This window comes from Labrus mixtus, chromosome 1 (genome assembly GCF_963584025.1).
Source record: "Labrus mixtus chromosome 1, fLabMix1.1, whole genome shotgun sequence".
NCBI classification, from domain to species: domain Eukaryota; kingdom Metazoa; phylum Chordata; class Actinopteri; order Labriformes; family Labridae; genus Labrus; species Labrus mixtus.
The window spans coordinates 1,476,702-1,487,856 of NC_083612.1; the positions used below are offsets into that span (position 1 = coordinate 1,476,702).

Genomic DNA, 11,155 nt, shown 5'->3' on the forward strand with positions numbered 1-11,155 from the left:
AGTTCTTCATGTGTCTTCATGTTGTGTCTCTAAAGGAGTTCATGTCGGCCTTTAAACTTCATGAAGTGTTTATCAAATTTGAGAATGAGGAGTGCGACGTCTTGTTTATGATGAAAGGTAAAACGTAGATTTGCACCGATTGTGGAAATCAGGACAGATCTGGATGAAGAACAGCTACACTGATTTCTGATAGCGATGTGAAGCTTCATGTCTGTTTTCTGAACGATGATACATGATGTTTTTAAATTGTAATCCGTCGTCTTGAAATGTCTCTGGAACACATCTCACTGTGTGCATGTCGCTGATCTCCCTCAGACTCGCCGTCAGACTCTCACACTGCCGACCTTCTCTCTAAAGTTTGACAGTGAAAACGAATCAGTTTGTTCTCCAGATGACTTTTTCTGCAGGATTAAAACCTTTCCTCTGAATCAGAAGTTAGGTTTGTTCGCTTGTCAGCATTAAAGGTGGAGTCAGTAGAAATGTTTGTTGCATTTCCTAAACACATCATCCAAACTGGGCCCCTCCTCCTCTAGAAGCCCCGCCCCCTGCAGGACGTAGTGTGTACGTTTACTGTTTGTACCTACACTGCAAGCTAACACAAGCTAACCTCTGTGTTTGTCACCTTCCTGTCCAACAGGAAGTAGACCAACTCCACGTCCACGGGTAAAAGACAACACAAGGTTCACCCTCGTTTTAGAACGAGCTTTATCCACTTGGTGTTTCTCCTCACTCTCATTATATTTTCTCTTCTTTGCTGCTACGTCCACGTCCGTCATATTCACCGCTTTGAATCTCGTCCAATCACTGAATTGTATCCACTCCTAAACTCACCTGCTGCGCTGTCATTGGCTGGAGGAAACACACCAGCTCCGCCCAGAAACGTCCCGAGTCGACCAGAACAAAGCAGAACAGTAAAATCCAGTCAGAGGACAGAGTCTCTGCAGACACAGTCACCACCACACATGTACGGAGGCCCAGAAGGGACAATGGAGCAGCTTCACTTTAGGGGAAGACTGTCTTTTATTTTGAAGGAGAAGTCTGTCTTTTATTTTGAAGGAGACAGCCAGCTTCACTTTAGGATTTTATTTTGTAGTAAAAAGGTTCTGACTCCATCTTTAACTGACTCTGTCTTCTGAGATCAGCGAGTGCCACATTGTTTTCTGATTGGCTGATGTCGGCTGAGTCCACAGTCCATCTGATACATCAGTGGATGTAAATAACAAAGATGGAGACCGTAGACAGTCCACTTCATCATCAGTTAGGAACGTTTAACGATGTCGTTTTAGCTGCTGGCTAAAGAGGCGTGCTCACTTATGATGTCCGACTCCTCGTCTAAACCCGCTCAGTTTGAAGTGTTTGTTCAGCTCCAGTTCAAACATGTTTGTCTCTTCCTCTTTTCTAAGTCTTACTCATCTCGTGATCAGAGGATTGCTCGCTTTGACGGCGTCCCGTCTAAATCAGCACGTTTACCTCTGACAGGAGAGAAACGGAGACGGCTCTTTTTCATCAAACATGGAGAGCTTCACAATAACCTTCTTTGGTTTATATTCTTCTTTGTTAGGTGATGTCTTACATTTTAAAAATAATTATTGTAAACGGCGTTCTGGAGCCCCCTCGCTAAAGTCAAACAATAAAACCTCCAGAAAGCCAGCTGCAGCAGGAAGTCACTATACAAGGGCTCATTTCTGCGTGTGACTTTAAAAAAGGAATAAAAAAGGAGATAGCTTGAAGATTAAATGACATAATCATGTGTGAGTTTTTTCTCTCTATATAAATATTGTTTTGATGACAGATGAAGAGAGACAGGAAGTGTTGGGAGGAGAGAGAGGCAGATGTCGGATTCGAGCCCTTGAGGACTATGGCCTCTGTACACGGGGTCCCGTCCTGTGTTTAGGCAGGAGTTAAGGAACTCTCATATCTCTGCAGAAACCAGAATCCTTTTTCCTTTTTCAACCTGTACGACTACATTTTTAGCGAGTGGCTGAAGGGAATCGGTCCAGAACATTTGCACTAAATGAGGGCGGCCTGCTGGTTTCTTGTGTGATGTTTAAAAGGCCTCCATGTGATGTCTTTTATTTTGAAAGGTAAGAAAATGTGTCGCGTTGTTAAAAAGAAAGATTGAATGTGCCCCACGCCTCATCAAAAGCACTTGTTGTGACACTCCACTCATCTGGATGTTTGTTCGTGCATGTCCGCCTAAAGTTTGCATTTTAACGCCACATGTACATGACTGATTTGTAAATGTTTTTTTTTTCTGCAGAGCTTTACTACGATGTATTTATATCATGTTTGGCCGTCTGATACGTATAAAGTCCAATATAAAGAGAACTTTGTTCATACAAGACGGGTCAGCCATGTGTCATCTGTTCATGTCGAGTGTGTGTGTTCAGCGGTGTGTAGTGTGTGTTCAGCAGTGTGTAGTGTGTGTTCAGCAGTGTGTGTTCAGCGGTGTGTAGTGTGTGTTCAGCAGTGTGTAGTGTGTGTTCAGCGGTGTGTAGTGTGTGTTCAGCAGTGTGTGTTCAGCAGTGTGTAGTGTGTGTTCAGCAGTGTGTAGTGTGTGTTCAGCAGTGTGTAGTGTGTGTTCAGCAGTGTGTGTAGTGTGTGTTCAGCAGTGTGTAGTGTGTGTTCAGCAGTGTGTAGTGTGCGTTCAGCAGTGTGTGTTCAGCGGTGTGTAGTGTGTGTTCAGCGGTGAGTTGTGTGTAGTGTGTGTTCAGCGGTGTGTAGTGTGTTCAGCAGTGTGTGTTCAGCAGTGTGTAGTGTGTGTTCAGCAGTGTGTAGTGTGCGTTCAGCAGTGTGTGTTCAGCGGTGTGTGTGTGTTCAGCGGTGTGTAGTGTGTTCAGCAGTGTGTAGTCTGTGTTCAGTAGTGTGGTGTGTAGTGTGTGTTCAGCGGTGTGTAGTGTGTTCAGCAGTGTGTAGTGTGTGTTCAGTAGTGTGTTCAGCGGTGTGTAGTGTGTTCAGCAGTGTGTAGTGTGTGTTCAGTAGTGTGTTCAGTAGTGTGTGTTCAGCAGTGTGTGTTCAGCGGTGTGTAGTGTGTGTTCAGCGGTGTGTAGTGTGTGTTCAGCAGTGTGTGTTCAGCGGTGTGTAGTGTGTGTTCAGCAGTGTGTGTTCAGCGGTGTGTAGTGTGTGTTCAACAGTGTGTGTTCAGCGATGTGTAGTGTGTGTTCAGTAGTGTGTGTTCAGTAGTGTGTGTTCAGCGGTGTGTAGTGTGTGTTCAGCAGTGTGTGTTCAGCGGTGTGTAGTGTGTGTTCAGCAGTGTGTGTTCAGCGGTGTGTAGTGTGTGTTCAGCAGTGTGTAGTGTGTTCAGCGGTGTGTTCAGCGGTGTGTAGTGTGTGTTCAGCAGTGTGTAGTGTGTGTTCAACAGTGTGTGTTCAGTAGTGTGTAGTGTGTGTTCAACAGTGTGTGTTCAGCGATGTGTAGTGTGTGTTCAGTAGTGTGTGTTCAGCGGTGTGTAGTGTGTGTTCAGCAGTGTGTAGTGTGTGTTCAGCGGTGTGTTCAGCGGTGTGTAGTGTGTGTTCAGCAGTGTGTAGTGTGTGTTCAGTAGTGTGTAGTGTGTGTTCAGCAGTGTGTGTTCAGCAGTGTGTAGTGTGTGTTCAGCAGTGTGTTGTGTAGTGTGTGTTCAGCAGTGTGTAGTGTGTGTTCAGCGGTGTGTAGTCTGTGTTCAGCAGTGTGTTCAGCAGTGTGTAGTGTGTGTTCAGTAGTGTGTAGTGTGTGTTCAGCAGTGTGTAGTGTGTTCAGCAGTGTGTTGTGTAGTGTGTGTTCAGCAGTGTGTGTTCAGTAGTGTGTAGTGTGTGTTCAGCAGTGTGTGTTCAGCAGTGTGTAGTGTGTGTTCAGCAGTGTGTTGTGTAGTGTGTGTTCAGCAGTGTGTTGTGTAGTGTGTGTTCAGCAGTGTGTAGTGTGTGTTCAGCAGTGTGTGTTCAGCGGTGTGTAGTCTGTGTTCAGCAGTGTGTAGTGTGTGTTCAGCAGTGTGTAGTGTGTGTTCAGCAGTGTGTTGTGTAGTGTGTGTTCAGCAGTGTGTGTTCAGCGGTGTGTAGTCTGTGTTCAGCAGTGTGTGTTCAGCGGTGTGTAGTGTGTGTTCAGCGGTGTGTAGTGTGTGTTCAGCAGTGTGTAGTGTGTGTTCAGCAGTGTGTAGTGTGTGTTCAGCGGTGTGTAGTGTGTGTTCAGCGGTGTGTAGTGTGTGTTCAGCGGTGTGTAGTGTGTGTTCAGCAGTGTGTAGTGTGTGTTCAGCAGTGTGTTGTGTAGTGTGTGTTCAGCAGTGTGTGTTCAGCGGTGTGTAGTCTGTGTTCAGCAGTGTGTAGTGTGTGTTCAGCAGTGTGTAGTGTGTGTTCAGCAGTGTGTGTTCAGCGGTGTGTAGTGTGTGTTCAGCAGTGTGTAGTGTGTGTTCAGCAGTGTGTAGTGTGTGTTCAGCAGTGTGTGTTCAGCGGTGTGTAGTGTGTGTTCAGCAGTGTGTAGTGTGTGTTCAGCAGTGTGTAGTGTGTGTTCAGCAGTGTGTAGTGTGTGTTCAGCAGTGTGTAGTGTGTGTTCAGCAGTGTGTAGTGTGTGTTCAGCGGTGTGTAGTGTGTGTTCAGCAGTGTGTAGTGTGTGTTCAGCAGTGTGTGTTCAGCGGTGTGTAGTGTGTGTTCAGCAGTGTGTGTTCAGCGGTGTGTAGTGTGTGTTCAGCAGTGTGTAGTGTGTGTTCAGCAGTGTGTGTTCAGCGGTGTGTAGTGTGTGTTCAGCAGTGTGTGTTCAGCGGTGTGTAGTGTGTGTTCAGCAGTGTGTGTTCAGCGGTGTGTAGTGTGTGTTCAGCAGTGTGTAGTGTGTGTTCAGCAGTGTGTTCAGCAGTGTGTAGTGTGTGTTCAGCAGTGTGTTGTGTAGTGTGTGTTCAGCAGTGTGTAGTGTGTGTTCAGCAGTGTGTGTTCAGCGGTGTGTAGTGTGTGTTCAGTCTGCAAACATCGGCTGGTTAATGAAGATCAGAGCGCCTGCAGTGAGACTGAAGGTTTCTTTATGTGTCAACAGTCACAGTGGAGGACGGAGACACCTGTTCTCTGCTCATTACTAAACACCATCTGCAATTATTTTCACAAATGAATTATGTAAGGTCAGCTCAGAGCCAGAGTTATACAACAAAACACTTTATTAGCATATTACACATAACGCACGCCGTCCTCCTGCATTCTGTCTTCGCTGAGCTCAAGTCCTTCTGGCTTTGCGTGGGCGGCATCCGTTGTGCGGCACGGGGGTGTTGTCAGTGATCGATACCACCTCCAGGCCGCCCATCGTCAGGCCTTTGATCGCAGACTGCAACACAGAATGCATTCATTCATCAACAAAGCTAATGGGAGCAGATCGAGATGTGTGCGGCCCCTTAAACGGCCTTAAATGATCCTCATTATGAGAGGACTGGAATAATTAGAGGTCGTCTTTCTTCGTGCACTGACGGGTTTATTTCAGATGCACTCTCAATATTAGATCAGGGCCGAGCCGAGGTCAGTACTAGAAAATGCAAAACATGTTTACATTTCATCCCGTCGTCCTAAAATGACCCTGAATGCTTGTCAGAGGTAATATGAGGCTGCTTGTGCTTATTAAATAAAAAGTTTCTACTTTAGTCTGACATTCAGGATGTTTGAGATCAATATGGATTGATTAAGAAAAATTATTCGTTCTCTTATTCACCTGACGTCCTGGACCGATACCTTTGATGACGACTCGGACAAACGTCACCCCCTTCGCTGTGGCTTTCTGTTCAGAGGAAGACACACACACAGACGATTGATGTCTACGTTTACAGCCGTCCAAACGGTTAAGAATTTATTTCAATTCAGTGCAAAGAGGGAATGAAAGAGCAGAACGTCCTGTCGCTAAAATGTGTGAATAGGTTCCATTAAAGGAGCAGTATGTATCTCTGACCCCTAGTGTTTAAAATGGGTACTGCAGTCTAAATTCTAAACATCATAGAGAGCTGTCTCCCCCCCCCCTCCTCTCTAGAGTCCATGCTCACTCAGGTCACCATGTGGTGGACTCTGAAGCTTCAGTGTTTATCCAGCTCTGCATGGGTCTGTAAACCTTTCTGTGTTCTAACCTCTCTCCATTTTTCAAAAGCATCTCCAATATTGATCCTCGTTTGAGCACGTTTCTGCTCGTGGAGCTTATTAGAAACATGCAGAGGCTTTTTTGTAGGTCGGGTAGGTAGGAGTTTGGAGAGGTACTCCGGGCCGAGGAGGGATTTCTACGTTCATAAGGTTGGTCGCTACATGTTCATTTTCAGCTCTACAACATGTAAACACCGGAGGTCAGGGTCTAAAATAATCTCACACATCCACTAATGTGACAAAAGACTATGAGGCACTACAACTAAACACTTCCATTTCTCACCCTGTGATTCAGTGTGAGCCTGCAGTCCACATAAATCACAATAATAAAGAGTCTAAAGGAGCACTTATCACCTCCTGCTGCTCCGTTTAAAAATAAACGAAATATCACAATAATGATGATTCACCATGATTTAACCCTTTAAGTGATTAGTAAGGCGTGTCATGACTATTCATGGACATAATGTTCAGTAAACTTTGGTGTCTCTCCTGCCATAATATCATGTTGTAATGTCCAATATTTAACCCTCACTGAAAGTGAGAGCTGTAGTCAAAACTTTTATTTTCTAACGGGCTCCGGAGTAATTTTGTATATCAAAGTGGGCCCAAGGTACGGTTGGTGAAAAACTGGACTTTGAGGGTGAAGCGAGCTGACAGTAGGCACGGTACTGATTGCCTAATCTGAGTGATTCTTAATCCTCAACTCTGACTTCAACAGATTCTCACAGTAAGCTGCAGCGAGGGATGGAGAGAGAGAGAACTACTTCATCTACAAAATAGTTTGGCAACATTTCAGTACAGAGACATTCCCAACGTGTTCGTGTGATGTTAACGGTGTGCGGGGGAATTTGCTCGCAATTTTTGGTACTCAAAAACAACATATTACCCGATATCAGTGCACAACATCTGTTTCCGTGGTTTCAATATGGTGTTATCTTTCATAGTCGATCTCTAAGCTTAAAGTTCTGGTTTTGTTTCAGTCCTACGACCGACCCCGTACCACTCACCGTGAGCACGAGTAAAATACGAGAACTCACCGAGGCAGCTGAGATTCCTGCAGTCTGAGCGGCGACCGGCGTCGACTTCTTGATGTTCTTGAATCCTTCGGTTCCACAGGACGTCCTGACCAGAGACTCTCCTGCGCTGTCCGTCATCTGGATGTGTGTGCTGGTACAGAACAGGACAGTTTACCGGGTCACTGGCGCTCAAATTAACCACCAGTCACACAGAGGACGAGAGGTTTGTTCCCCACACTGACAGCGTCATGTCATTATTCAGATTTAGAACCCGCTCTGTGTCTGCTGCTCTTACTTCTGATTCAGTGAAACTCTCAGAAACTCCAGAATGGATTTGGTGCCCGACTTGACGCCGTATTTATCATCAACATCAAAAAAAAGTGTGTCAGCTGAAAAATATCGAGCTATGATTTTCGGGCCCTAGTCAGGTGTTCTCACCTAACCTAAAGTGATAAGACGACTTGAAGAAGAAGAAGGAGGAGGAGGAGGAGGAGGAAGCTGCTGACTAAAGCTCAGAGGGAGGCTCGAGCTCGGGCCGAGGCCACGCTGAAGCTGCTGCAGGCTCAGGGTGACAATCTGAACGACCACCAGCTCGTCAATGATCAATCAGTTAGCTTAGCTTAGCATGGAGACTCACACCATTATATTCATAATCTTACTTACTGCATCTAAAACTTCTGGCATTTTCACAAATATAAACCTCTTGGAAACAGTTTTCTACGGGGACACTGAACTCTTAAAGTTTAAAAAATAAGGAAAACTTGTGCACACAACATAATTAATGTGTGCACAAGTTGGATGAGGTAAGAGATCTTTATCTTTAGCGCACTAGATTTACATTTGTACATCGGATCCCCATTAGTTGATACCGCAGTGACCACTATTCTATGGCTGCTACTTACTTGTTGTACGTGGCTTTAATGTGAACGATCGGCAACTCTTCAAACTTCTTTCCAGCCCACCTGAGTGAACTCTCCTGACCGGGGAGTGGAGGAAGATGGCTGGAGGATTCAAACACAACATCTCAATAAACAGTATTTATACAGTTCAGTGGTTCTCAACTGATCTCACCTCAGGACCCACCAACACCCACTAAAATACAAATCATGACCAGCTGATGCTGAAGTGTAACATCCTGCAGTTCCTGGAGTGTCCACTAGAGGCTGGCTGCAGAAGCACAGGAAGTCACATACACACCCATTCTAAAAAGCCTGTTTTTACAGCAGAGATTAACATGTTTACAGCCTGGTTCAAAAAACCAAATAGGTGTGATTAGCTCATGTCTCGATGGACACACACTGTACGGGGGGTGAATGTTTTGATGACTCCAAAGCGACCTGCAGTAACGGGTGGGTGAGGTCACCAAAAGTGGGTCGTGAAGTGGTTCTGAGTGGGTCAGGGATGTGTGGCAGGTTAACGACTAAAGCTTACAGCACCTTCAGCCGTGTGACCATAAGTAACCGTCACAGACCGCTTATTTGAATCATCCTGGACTTAAGGACAAGCTGGACTTCATTTGAAACATTCCTGAAGTCAGAGCCATGTTGCCATGTTTTGGAGAGCAGCTACGAGCTAAGCTAACTTTCATCAGGTTCAAACAATGTTTGGATCTGACAACTACACCGTTCTCACACTAGAAGAAATCTCCTGAAAAACTCAGGATGTTTACCGGACGATTGAAGCAGTCCTCCGTAATTATCTAGATAGAATCCGGAGTGCAGACGTGAAAACGTCTTTAGTGAGTGTACCGATATCTGTGATTCAGCCCGGCAGGTACCGTACCTGTTGGATTTCAGTACCCATCACTACCTGGTAGGGATGTAAAGGTACACGTACTCAGACCGGACCTGTGTGTGTGTGTGTGTGTGTGTGTGTGTGTGTGGAGGTGTGTGTGTGTGTGTGTGTGTGTGTGTCTGTCTGTCTGTGGAGGTGTGAGTGTGTGTGTGTGGAGGTGTGTGTGTGTGTGTGTGTGTGTGTGTGTGTCTGTCTGTGGAGGTGTGTGTGTGTGTGTGTGTGTGTGTGTCTGTCTGTCTGTGGAGGTGTGTGTGTGTGTGTGGGGAGGTGTGTGTGTGGGGAGGTGTGTATGTGTGTGTGTGTGTGTGTGTGTGTGTGTGTGTCTGTCTGTGGAGGTGTGTGTGTGTGTATGTGTGTGTGTGTGTGTGTCTGTCTGTGGAGGTGTGTGTGTGTGTGTGGGGAGGTGTGTGTGTGTGTGTGTATGTGTGTGTGTGTGTGTCTGTCTGTGGAGGTGTGTGTGTGTGTGTGTGTGTGTGTGTGTCTGTGGAGGTGTGTGTGTGTGTGTGTGTGTCTGTGGAGGTGTGTGTGTGTGTGTGTGTGTCTGTGGAGGTGTGTGTGTGTCTGTGTGTGTGTGTGTGTGTGTGTGTCTGTGGAGGTGTGTGTGTGTGTGTGGAGGTGTGTGTGTGTCTGTGTGTGAGTGTGTGTGTGTGTGTGTGTGTGTGTGTGTCTGTCTGTGGAGGTGTGAGTGTGTGTGTGTCTGTCTGTGGAGGTGTGAGTGTGTGTGTGTGTGTGTGTGTGTAGGTGTGTGTGTGTGTGTGTGTGTGTGTTTAATACCTGAAGTCTGCAGCTCCCTGATGTCTCTCAGAGCTGCTACATAAAGTCCTCTGCAGCTCGATGTTTCTGTTCACACAGATAACAAATAAAAACACAGTTCATGTAACATGATGTCAGAGTTAGCCGTCAGCTAACATGAGTAAACCAAGTCCTGGAACACTTACACAGCACTTCCGGTGGCGTTCAGAGAGACAGCCACTTGTCGGCACAGACTTCTCACAGAACTGACTAAAATACAATTTAACTTAAACATGATTAAATACTCAAAAACGACGGATTCGCCCTCACACAGCTAGCTATAACACACAACAAACGTGACATTGAGGACGCTAAAAACCCGGATCAGACCATTACCACGTAGGGGTGTTCAAAAGACATTAATACGTGTATTGCTTAAAAAACACATTTTAACAGATAATAATTAAAAGAGAATATAAACTTGTAGTTATTTAATAATGATGTACATTTTTAGTTTGTTAGTACAAAGGTTTTCGTCTATTAAAAAAAGGTGAATTATATAACCCCCCCGTACTTCTTACTGAATGAACTGATCGACATCCCGCAAAGAGTTATGGGAAGTTATAAACGATGCTGCCTTCAATAACTCCGTAAAAATGGCAGTTCGACATGTAACTTCAGATATCAACAAATCTGTCTCGTTTATGAAAGCAACGAAAAGAGAAAACTTCCATTTAAATGCGGGTGTTGTTATTTTTTCAGTATTTTTATATCAACTAAGGGAATCACTTTGATCCAGCTTTTTTTCAATCCTGAGTGAAACCAGAGTGATATCTTTGATTTCAGACGACAGTGAATGCATCAGAAGAAAATGGCTGCGCCCTGTAGAAGGATGGCGAGTCGGTCTCTCCTACAGTTTCTGTCCGGTTTTAGGAGGACAGCGGCGGGGAAACCGGGACTTCTGGTTTCTTTCGGGACTTCTGCTTGTCGGACGACCCCGCAGACCAAAGCGGTGCCGGACAGGGGGGGGTCTCCGTGGACTCTCATGGCGGCGGTGTGTCTGCAGAGGCTTCCGGTCATTTCAGCGGACTGCAGCCTGATAGAGCAGCAGTTCAAAGAGATGCTGCAGCAGGTCAGAATCATGTTCACCATGCACACAGTGTCAGACTGCAGCAAGAGGGTTGTTACTGTACAACAAGGGAACATCTTGATACTAGGGATACTAAAAAACCCACGATACGATACATATCGTGATATACAGGATTTACATTTTTATTATTTATTTATTATTATTATTTATTATTTTTATTATTTATTTATTATTATTTATTTTATTTTTATTATTTATTATTTATTTGTATTTATTTATTTTATTTTTATTATTTATTTATTATTATTTATTTTATTATTTATTTATTATTTTATTTTTATTATTTATTTATTATTATTATTATTTATTATTGTTATTTATTTTATTTTTATTATTTATTTATTATTATTTATTTTTATTATATATTTTTATTATTTATTTATTATTATTTATTT

General features: G+C 44.6%; 3 protein-coding genes across 3 annotated transcripts in view; 2 read left to right on the forward strand and 1 right to left on the reverse strand.

The window, feature by feature from the left end:
• Nucleotides 1-1,493, forward strand: part of LOC132979513 (lactoylglutathione lyase-like) — a 34,085-nt gene extending 32,592 nt beyond the window's left edge. The window contains exon 7 of the transcript XR_009674056.1: nucleotides 1,484-1,493. The gene's annotated coding sequence lies outside the window, so the exon portion shown is untranslated. The remainder of the gene's footprint in view (nucleotides 1-1,483) is intronic.
• Nucleotides 1,494-5,092: 3,599 nt separating this feature from the next.
• Nucleotides 5,093-9,920, reverse strand: mrps11 (mitochondrial ribosomal protein S11). Its single transcript, XM_061043989.1, has 7 exons — nucleotides 9,817-9,920; nucleotides 9,653-9,718; nucleotides 8,516-8,520; nucleotides 7,987-8,107; nucleotides 7,106-7,235; nucleotides 5,653-5,718; nucleotides 5,093-5,274 (listed from the first exon to the last, which is right to left on the reverse strand). Exons 1-7 carry the CDS (start codon nucleotides 9,903-9,905, stop codon nucleotides 5,167-5,169), a joined length of 585 nt encoding a protein of 194 aa, XP_060899972.1. The 5' UTR covers nucleotides 9,906-9,920; the 3' UTR covers nucleotides 5,093-5,166.
• Nucleotides 9,921-10,462: 542 nt separating this feature from the next.
• Nucleotides 10,463-11,155, forward strand: part of mrpl46 (mitochondrial ribosomal protein L46) — a 5,071-nt gene continuing 4,378 nt past the window's right edge. Inside the window, exon 1 of the mRNA XM_061044000.1 lies at nucleotides 10,463-10,742. Coding sequence (XP_060899983.1) covers nucleotides 10,467-10,742 — 276 coding nt within the window. The 5' untranslated portion in view covers nucleotides 10,463-10,466. The remainder of the gene's footprint in view (nucleotides 10,743-11,155) is intronic.